The sequence below is a fragment of the Nicotiana tabacum genome, chromosome 8 (assembly GCF_000715075.1).
Source record: "Nicotiana tabacum cultivar K326 chromosome 8, ASM71507v2, whole genome shotgun sequence".
Taxonomy (NCBI): domain Eukaryota; kingdom Viridiplantae; phylum Streptophyta; class Magnoliopsida; order Solanales; family Solanaceae; genus Nicotiana; species Nicotiana tabacum.
The window spans coordinates 29,216,399-29,226,084 of record NC_134087.1 but is presented as its reverse complement, the minus strand read 5'-3'; the positions used below and the strand labels follow the sequence as shown (position 1 = coordinate 29,226,084).

Here is a 9,686-nt window from a genome sequence, read left to right as displayed (position 1 = left end):
GATTATCCATACATGGTACAATAAGTTTATCCTTTCGATACTCCGTAATGGATAAATATACCACTAGTAGAAGATTATTCATACCTACTACAATAAGCTTATCCTTTTGGTACTCCATTATGGATAAACATTACCACCGGTAAAAGATTATCATACCTGATACAATAAACTTATTCTTTCGGGACTCCGTTATGGATAAACATTACCCCCAACAGAAAATTATCTATATCTGGTACAGTAGCAGCTTACACAACAACTTCCTTTCTTCTATAAATAAAGGAGATTTAAGTTCATTATGTACATCAGTTTGAAGTTGAATAATGCATCAATTTCTCTCTATACTCGTCTTTACTTTACGGTCTTTATTTTATAACAGCTCAAGCATTTTCCTATTGTTTAAAGTACCTAATATTGCCCCCTGTTGTAAGTTTATGTTTCGTTCAGGCTGTATATTTGAAACCGGAAAAAAAAAACGCAGCCACAATGGAGGCGATGGTAAACTGCTTCAGTTATCAATGGGCACTTGCAGCTCTCTCTCGTGTAATAGAGAGGGAAAAAAGTTTAAAAACAGAAAGAGTCAAAACTTATGTGAGAGGAAGAAAAAACAATCAGCATTCTAAAATTAGCTGGGAAGGAATACGTAAAACTAAAAATGATAGGAAGCACCACGGTTACAGTTAAATTGGCACATGCTTCACATGCAATCAGATGATATTAGATAGGTTATCGAATCAGGTCAGGCTTTCCGCGTTCATAATGTATGTATATGTTAACAAGCACGGAAAAGAAAAACAAACATTTTGCGTCCAGATGGCCAGAACTGAATAAGAATGCAGAGAATTGTAGACGCAGCACAGCTTAAAACAAGTAACAGCACAAGTCAATATCACAATAATCAAGACTGCAACAAATACAGATTCGTCTTTGCAATGAGCAAGTTCCGGTTTCTCCTGCCCCATGTCATCTGATCTTCTTCAATTTGCACTGAAAATCAATCAGACAACCACTTCATAAACTTATAGAGACAGCTCCTAAATCAGCAACTATATTCTAGAAACATATAGATAGTATGTTCTGAAGCAGATGCACAGAAACTTTGCAGTAAATAGTACCAATTTTAAAGCAGATGCGCAGAAACTTTTGCTCGGTCCAGTAGTGTCCAAGTGCTTTATAGTTGTACACTTGTACTAGACCTAGAGACCACAAGACAAGCTAAGATTCTAAGAGGCGTGAAGGAAACCTGACCCTAAAGCCCATGTTTACATCTTACAGTCAGGGATCATCACAAAAGAGAACATTAAAGTTCCTGCAGCACATTTAAAGATTGTGATCCATTACTTAAAAAGACTATTTGCAGCTCAATATATCTGAAGATTTTCATGTTACGTCATTGATATGTTGTACTATTAATGTTTTCACTTTCATAAGATACAAGAAAAAGGCAGATAGAGGTAAGGAGAATGTGAATGAATACACTAGACTTGGAATCCCAAAATAAGAAAACAAATAGGCAAGATAACCATGATATTAGTACCATATCTTGTATCTCTCTAGGTCATTATGAAGAAACAGATCAAGCTCTCACTGGCGAAAGGGTGAACGATTATTCTGAGCATTTAACAATACAGGGGACACACTAATGATTCCAAAAATTAGGGGATGCAAGCAAGGAACCGTACTTTTTGCAGAAAACAAGGGAATTTGCTTCTTCATTATGGAAATAAAATAAAACATAATTGATGCAACTCTAGGCAATAGGTATAGAGACAAAGTCTAACCTCAATGTGAATTGTAGACTTGGGAACTCAACCAACCATTGTGCGCTTTCGGCCTCTTTGCCTCACTGAAAAAGATCACAAAATAGAATGGAAAAACAGCAAGAAACCTTCAGAAGTAGAAGCTTATTATCTTTTCTTGCTGGGAATAAGGTAATAAACAGAAAGGAATATGGAAGAAGACTTGGTAGCACCTTGGGCTAGCTTGTTAAAGGTTGACGACCACTGCTTTGAGGATTTCTTGTATCCAGCAAGTATCTGGTCCATCTGTGTGAACCATATATAAACCATAGCGTATGATACTCATTATAGGTTGAAGTCCTACCGCTTTGCTACAGACTAAAAATAAAACCACTATCTACAAGCTTCTGGAAAAAGAGATTAACAAGGCGGTATATCCAATGCCCTTCTCCCACCGTGGCTCATGGCCATAACGAGGTTCCTTCCCAACCACAAGAAAGATATAGTTCGACTATCCTAATTAGGAGCAGCTTAATCCTTAACAAGGTTTTGCTTTTTATCAGTAAGGAAATCCATCAGAAGCTCAAATATATCAAAAAAGAACATTGAGAGAAGTAAGAGAACTGTTTACTAATGCCACCAGAAAATACTGCTTTTAAAAAGGTGCATGTTTCGTGAGATAATATGATCGCTTGACATAAATGATAAATAATGTCCAAAGGCGAAAGAAAAGTAAATTCAATTAGTAACATTCCCTTGAGATATTACAGCGGATTTTGCTTGTGTTTTTTTCAATTAAAAATCATATAGGAATTTCTTACAAAAGGAGTGAATTTATTGGATTAGTTTTCGTCCTTTTTTACTCTGCAACATGGATTCTACTATTATTAGAGAGGAATAATGTAAAAAGGAGAAATAAATTATGATTTAGAGGGGCACAGAAAAGAGGAAAAAGCTTAAGGCTTTATACATGCCTCTAACCCACAACACAATAGATAGGACAGAGCTTACCACATTCCCGCAAGAAGAGTGCATAGAGAGCAAAGCACGTTCAAGTACATATAAATCAACTGCTTTATCTTCTGGAAGTGTTGAAGTAAAGCTTAGACCAAAGTCAATCAGCACCTGAAGAAAAAGCATCATTTACAGAAACTATCTCACTGAAGGTGATTGCATAACCTCATCCTCTAAAACCAGGAGAAGACATAAAGAAAGAAATTGAAGAAAAAGATGACCATGAGAATTAAGAGGAATATTCTAAGGGAAAGAGAAAAATATCCACCAGCTGATTGGCAGCACTCCTCATTAACATGTTTGATGTTGTCAAATCGCCATGGACTAGGCCACCATCATGTAATTTGCCAATAGCATTACCAATCTGTGTTGCAATATCAGTCATCTGCTCTTCGTCCACACCAACTAATCCAAAGCCAAGGAATATATCTTTCACAGAAGGACCTTCAACATATTCAAAGGTGAGAGTATGCGTAACAGGGTCAACAGCATAAAGCACTGGAGTAGTAACACCAAGCCGTCTAGCTTTTGTCATGCACCTTGCCTCCTGCACCAGAATTTCCAAAATTTTTGGCAACACAAGCTTTAAGAAAGATAAGAGAGAATAGGTATATTTACACCAACCGCATTCAACCGTTTAGTAGTGAGCTTTGAATCCAAAGTCGGATGCCTGTATTTCTTTGAAAACCGTTCCTTGACAATACACCTCCTACCCACAAATGTTGACTCAAATACCCTCTGATATCAACAGAGAAAAAATCCCAGAGTCAAAAACTACTTGCTAGCAAATGACCATTGCTAGAGAGCACATAATGATTAGTGACTTCTAAACTAACAGAACACACTCACAAAGGTCTGGGAAGAAAATGAGAGAGAGAGAGAGAGAGACGAAAAAATTAGAGGAAAGTTTCATAGCAACAGAGTCTTGAATAATTAATTATGAACTCACAGCCTCAGCTCCTTGCTTGATTAAAACCAAGGATCCGTCACTTCCGTCTGCCTTGAGTTCCATATCTATGAGATCAACTAACTTCAAGCAAAAAATAAATAAACAAATAAGTAAAATGAAAAGGATAACCAAAATTTTAGCCTTATATAGAACAGTTTCTGTAGCTCTTCCACAATTCAAGTACTAAGTGAAGCTTTCATGGAAAAAGGATGATTAACAAGAAGATATTCTGCCATTTCTGTATACAACATTGGCTACAAACAACAGGATCTATCGAGACTAAAATAAGCAATGATAAACTCTGATTACAGTAAATAAACCTTCATCCAACAATCTCCACCTTAAAGAAGAGTGAGGAGAAGCATCTCTATATTTTGGCAAAGTATTTCCACTAACATGGAAATAACTAACAACTAATCAACTGGGTGTTCACATAGACTGATATTCTTTAGAAAAATGGCATTAATATTTAACCAGTAACACCAACTTTTTTCATTTTGTTCATACCTGTAGTACTAGTACGTACTCTCGTATTTTGTTGGTATTAGGTTTTCTATGACTACCCGTCGTTTCTTTCATTTAGGTCATCTTACGATCTTGTTTTTAAGTATGTTGTTTTTCCATGACTTTTCAATGTTGTCCCATCTTATTTTTTCTTTTCATTAATGTGGTGCTTATGCTTTCCTGAGCCGATGGTCTACTGGAAACAACCTTTCTATCTCCGCAAGGTAAGGGTAAGGTTTGCGTACACGCTACCCTCCCCAGACCCCGTCACGTAGGACACTGGGTATGCTGCTGTTGTTGTTATATGAAATAGAGACTGAGCTACAATTATGCTTGAAATAGAGGGAAACTATTTCTCTTGAAGTATTCTTACTGTAGCTAAAAGAAAGCTTCAATTTTTATAAGTATAAAACCCAATTAGTAGCATTCTGGGCATCATAGTAGCAGTATCTGCAGAATTTGGAGACATAAACACGAAGCCGGAGAGCAAAAAAATTATACTCTCACCAAAAATTATGAAAAATTAAAAGAACCTCAGTAATATTTAAGGAAAGCTTATTCGTAATCGTCACACCCAGAAATGAATAATGAAAACTGGAGAGAAATTTGTGAGTATTTAAGGGAATAAAAGACACCTTTTTGCAGTTGAAGATTAGCAGCGTCGCCGCCGTAAGAGATAGCTGCTGTGAGAAAATTGTCGTATCTCGGACGGTGAGTTATAGAATTTTCTGGATATATGCGATATACAAGTCGCATTAGAACATCGTGCTTTATATGTTGCATTTACCAATTGGGATTTATATGTTGCATTTATCCAATCCGACCAATTTGCTTTTCGCACGCCCATTAAATAAATACTAAATTCGATACAAAAAACTAAATTATCATTAATTAAATATTTAATGTAAAGAGTAAGAAAACGTTTTAGGGATACGTACATAAGGGTAATTTTGTAAAAATAAATTGAATTCTTTCTTGATTATATAAATGCACACTTATTTTGGACCAAAATAAAAAAGTAAATTGGTCACTTATTGTGGACCCGAGGAAGTACAATTTATAAGTCTTATTACTATATGGTGAGTTATAAGTCGGCAGTCGATTCCATTATTGCGATGTATAAATGAGATTTATTCGTCGATTTGTAAATTGCGATTTATGAGCGCACTTCTCACTTTATAAGTTTATAAATATTTTTAAAATGCAACTTTTGCATGGTTTTGAAGTTCTGTCTAAAATTTGCCAGTTTCGAGTGAAGAAGAACGACGACGAAGTTGGGTTTAAGGTTAAGCGTAATTAGAAATTTGGTCGATTATAGAGTAATAAGTTTGTCCCTGAACTTCAATTGTTGTTCCTTTTCCGCAAAGCATTCATGACGAGCTGTTAACACTTAACATAAAGGTACCAATTGATAATCCTTGGAGTAGTTTGGGGATAAGATTATAAGTGATGAAAACTTAGGGTCCACCAAACTGCAGTTCTCATAGAACACACACAATCAAAGATAAGTAAAAGTGGAAAACTCTCAACTCACGGGATTAAAAACCACGACCTACACTTGTAGAATTTCAACTTCACTAACTGAGCAAACTTCATATTACAAAGTATTATAACCTAGGAATTAACTTAATCCTTCGCCAACTCGTAATAACTCTATTACAAAGCTCACAACTCGACTAACTCTAGCCAAGACAAAAACACAAGGTTTATGGTTTTACAGATGGTTTCCTCCACAATGCTTCTAGCTAAGCTAAGTCAGAATTACAAATAGATCACTCTAACAAAGGTATGACAAAACTAAGGACATATGGTAACACAATGTTGGAAACTGGTCCTTCGTTCTGTTGTTCTTTATTCTTGAAGTCACTTGCAAGATGGCAGCACACTTGAGAGTGAAACTTGATAATTTTTTAATCTTCAAGTGTGTGTTTTTCCTTGCTACATGTTGGTAATATACAAGTGATTCTGGTCATGCTCCATAAAGTGACTACTGCACTATTTTCACTGTTGCGTGTGTGTAGAGAAATAGTGTTGCGACTTTACAGCTGTGGGAAGTTGACTTGCACTGTCAGTAAGGAATCTAATATCCATAGCTGGTCAAACAAATCATCAATACGAGGCAAAGGATAATGGTTCTTCACAGTAACTTTGTTCAACTGGCAATAATTAATACACATACGCGTAGAACCATCCTTCTTCTTCACAAACAAGACAGGAGCACCCCAAGGTGATACACTGGGCCGAATAAAACCCTTATCAAGCAATTCCTATAACTGCTCCTTCAACTCAGGAGGAGCCATACGATACAGGGGAATAGAAATGGGTTGAGTGCCTGGCAACAGATCAATGCCAAAATCAATATCTCTATCAGGCGGCATGCCCGGAAGATCAGCTGGAAAAACATCAGAAAAATCCCGTACTATTGGGACTAAATCAATTGTAGGGGTATCAATACTGACGTCTCTCACATAAGCTAGATACGCGTCACACCCCTTCTCAACCATACGTTGAGCCTTAAGGAATGACATAACTCTACTGGAAGTATGATCTAAGGTACCCCTCTACTGTACTCGCGGTACATCTGGCATAGCCAGCATCACAGTTTTGGCGTGACAATCAAGAGTACCATAATGGGGAGGCAACCAGTTCATGCCCAAGATAACATCAAAATCTACCATGCTGAGCAATAATAAATCAGCTTTGGTCTCAAAACCACTAAGAGCAATCAAACACAACCGATAAACGCGGTCCACAATAAGAGAATCTCCCACAGGAGTAGAAACATAAATATGGGAACTTAAAGAATCCCGATATACACCCGAATGCGGGGCAAAATAAGAAAACACATAAGAATAGGTGAAGCATGGATCGAATAAAACTGATTCATCTCTATGACAAACCAGGACAATACTTGTGATGACAGAATCGGAGGCGACAGCCTCGGTACAGGTAGGAAGGGCATAATATCTGGCCCGGCCTCCCCCTCTAGGGCAACCTCTACCTCCCCAACCTCCACCTCTAGCTGGCTGAGCAGGTGGGGTAGCAACTGGTGCTATAACCATAGCCTGAGAACCCTGTGGGGCACGTTGTGGCTGAGAAGTCTGTGGAGGTACACCCCTCCTAAGTCTGGGGCAATCCCTCACCATATAGCGTGTGTCACCACACTCAAAACAAGCTCTGGTAGGACGTAGCAGATGTGACTGGCTCAGGCTAGGTCTGCTGGACTGACCATTAAAAGCACCCCGCGTAGGAGGCGCACTAGATACTAGAGGTGCATAATAAGGCTCCTGAGGCCTAGGAGGAGCTGGAATACCACTGGCTGCTGGAAGAGCTGAATGAACTGGGTGACTCATATAACCCCTACCATGACGAACTACAGCTGGAGCACGGGCACCAGAATAATGGCCCGACTCTCGAGACCTCTTAGCCTCCCTCTCTTCTCTATCCCGAGCATACATACTCTCTATCCTCCTAGCAATGCTCACCACATGCTGATAAGAAATATCCATCTCCAACTCACGAGCCATGATAGACCTGATGCTGGGAATAAGGCCCTCAATAAATCGGCAAACCCTCTCATAAACAGTAGAAACCAAAACTGGTGCATGTCTAGCCAAGCTAGTGTAACAGACAGCATACTCCGAGACAATTATAGTACCCTGGCGCAAATGCACAAACTCTGTGTGCCATGTATCCTTGAGGCTCTGAGGAACATACTCTCTCAGGAACATATCTGAAAACCGAGTCCAAGTCAGGGAAGCTGCCTCATCTGGACTGTCTAACTCATAAGTACGCCACCACTCATAGGCGGCTCCTCGAAGCTGGAAGGTAGTGAAGGAAATCTTGCTCGAACCTGATATACCCATGGTACGGAGGATACGGTAGCACTCATCTGGAAATCCCAGAGCATCGTCTGATGCTTGACCACTGAATACAGGAGGCTTGTACTTCTTGAACCTCTCAAGCCTCAACTGCTCATCCTCGGAAGTCGCTGCCTTGTCCTCGGGTCGATCTGGGATTGCAGGTTGTACAGGAATAATCTCTGGGACCTGATCAACATGCACTCGCTGCTCAGGAGTGCAGGCGGCGAGAGTCTTTGCTCCTCCCCCAGCCTGAGATGTAGCTGCAACAAGGGGAAGCAACCCTGCCTGAGCCAGAGTAGTGTACATGCTCATAAACTGTGCAAGAGTCTCCTGGAAAGCTGGAGTAGTAGTAGCAGTAGGCGTACCAGGTGCCTGGACTTCGGCTGGAACTGCTGGTGGCACCTCTATGGCAGCTCGCTGTAGACATGTGATTTTTGACCCTCCCCGAGATTTTACACTTTTTAGAGTTTAAATAGTTAGCTTAGGTCTAATATTGCTATTTTAAGCAGTTTTGACTCTTTTACTTTATTTTATCACAAAAATAAAAATTACAAAAATATTTTTTCTTTTTAGTTGCTTTTAGTTTATATATCTTTCGTAAAATTAAAAAAAAAAGAATTCAAAAATAGTACCTTATTTTTATTTTGAATATGAAATTTAAAAATACCAAAAATAATTTTATTTTAACAGTTAGTTTTATTTTAATAGTTATTTTACTTAAGTAGGATTAATTAAGTAAATGAGGTAGTATTTTTTAAATCTTATTCAAGGATAAAGAATACAATTTGGGACTCATTTTTAGGCCTAATTTTCGAACCTAGCCCATAATAATCCAAGTCCAATACCCCTAAAACCCTAGACTTAGACTTAAAAGAACCCCTAACCTAGACCTAAGCTTTAGCCGTTTTTCTGATTGAAAAAGCACACCAACCCTCGAACATCATCTTCTTGGTTCATGAAAACAAAACCAACAACCTAAGCTCCATCAACGACTAATACCCACAGACCCGTTTCCCATGAAGCCTAAGCTTCTTCTTCTTCATTGACAACTTTAAGAACCCTAGAGAATCCCTACCCAGTATCCAACCCCAATCTGTGACACACACCAGAAGAGACACGGCTAGATCTTCTTCTTCTTCGATTTTTAACAACCAACAGCAAAAGCTCTCCGGTCGCTGCTATTTCTTCATCATCCTCGCGTCTCCCAGCCATACCCCTAACCAGCGACCACCTCGATGCTGCCCGGTGAGCTCGCCGAAAACGAACCAACAACCACACCCCACTCTCTCCTGATCTCACACCAAACGACCTCATCCCCTGAACCTCCAAGTAAGCCACTCTAAGACCCCTTCCTCTCCAGAAATGGGACAATGGCGCAGATACAGTAGAGGAGGAAAGTGGACAAAAAAAGAGCTATTATGCTCTTCCTTTTTCTGCTTCTGCTGATTTTGCACATATAGCCGCTTTTATGTCCCTTTGTATTTACAAGGTGACAACTGATTTGCACAACTAGGATACTGAAATGGACTGATATGATTACTGAAATGAAGAAAATACCAAGATGTTTTGGTTTCTTTTGATTCAATATCATTTCGAAAAAACAAAATCAAAACAGAAATA

General features: G+C 38.8%; 1 protein-coding gene across 3 annotated transcripts; it reads right to left on the bottom strand.

Annotated features, from left to right (window-relative positions):
• Positions 1-674: 674 nt before the first annotated feature.
• On the bottom strand, positions 675-5,001 carry LOC107781486 (uncharacterized). Of its 3 annotated transcripts, none has more exons than XM_016602191.2 (8): positions 4,839-5,001; positions 3,700-3,776; positions 3,375-3,488; positions 3,019-3,297; positions 2,748-2,861; positions 1,970-2,042; positions 1,779-1,843; positions 675-984 (listed from the first exon to the last, which is right to left on the bottom strand). In XM_016602191.2, exons 1-7 carry the CDS (start codon positions 4,984-4,986, stop codon positions 1,806-1,808), a joined length of 843 nt encoding a protein of 280 aa, XP_016457677.2. In that variant the 5' UTR covers positions 4,987-5,001; the 3' UTR covers positions 675-984; positions 1,779-1,805. The 3 variants fall into 3 exon arrangements, with proteins under 3 accessions (XP_016457677.2, XP_016457678.1, XP_075075246.1); XM_016602192.2 differs by having other exon boundaries at positions 3,700-3,780; positions 4,839-4,976; XM_075219145.1 differs by lacking the exon at positions 675-984 and adding an exon at positions 1,175-1,193.
• Positions 5,002-9,686: the final 4,685 nt, after the last annotated feature.

Excerpts from the sequence above, each read along its gene's own strand:
- LOC107781486 (XM_016602191.2), bottom strand. The coding sequence starts at position 4,986 with ATGCAACATATAAAGCACGATGTTCTAATGCGACTTGTATATCGCATA. Across the intron at positions 3,489-3,699 it reads TCAAGCAAGGAGCTGAGGCT|AGGGTATTTGAGTCAACATT; the intron begins GTGAGTTCATAA and ends TGTTGATATCAG. Across the intron at positions 3,298-3,374 it reads CTACTAAACGGTTGAATGCG|GAGGCAAGGTGCATGACAAA; the intron begins GTTGGTGTAAAT and ends ATTCTGGTGCAG.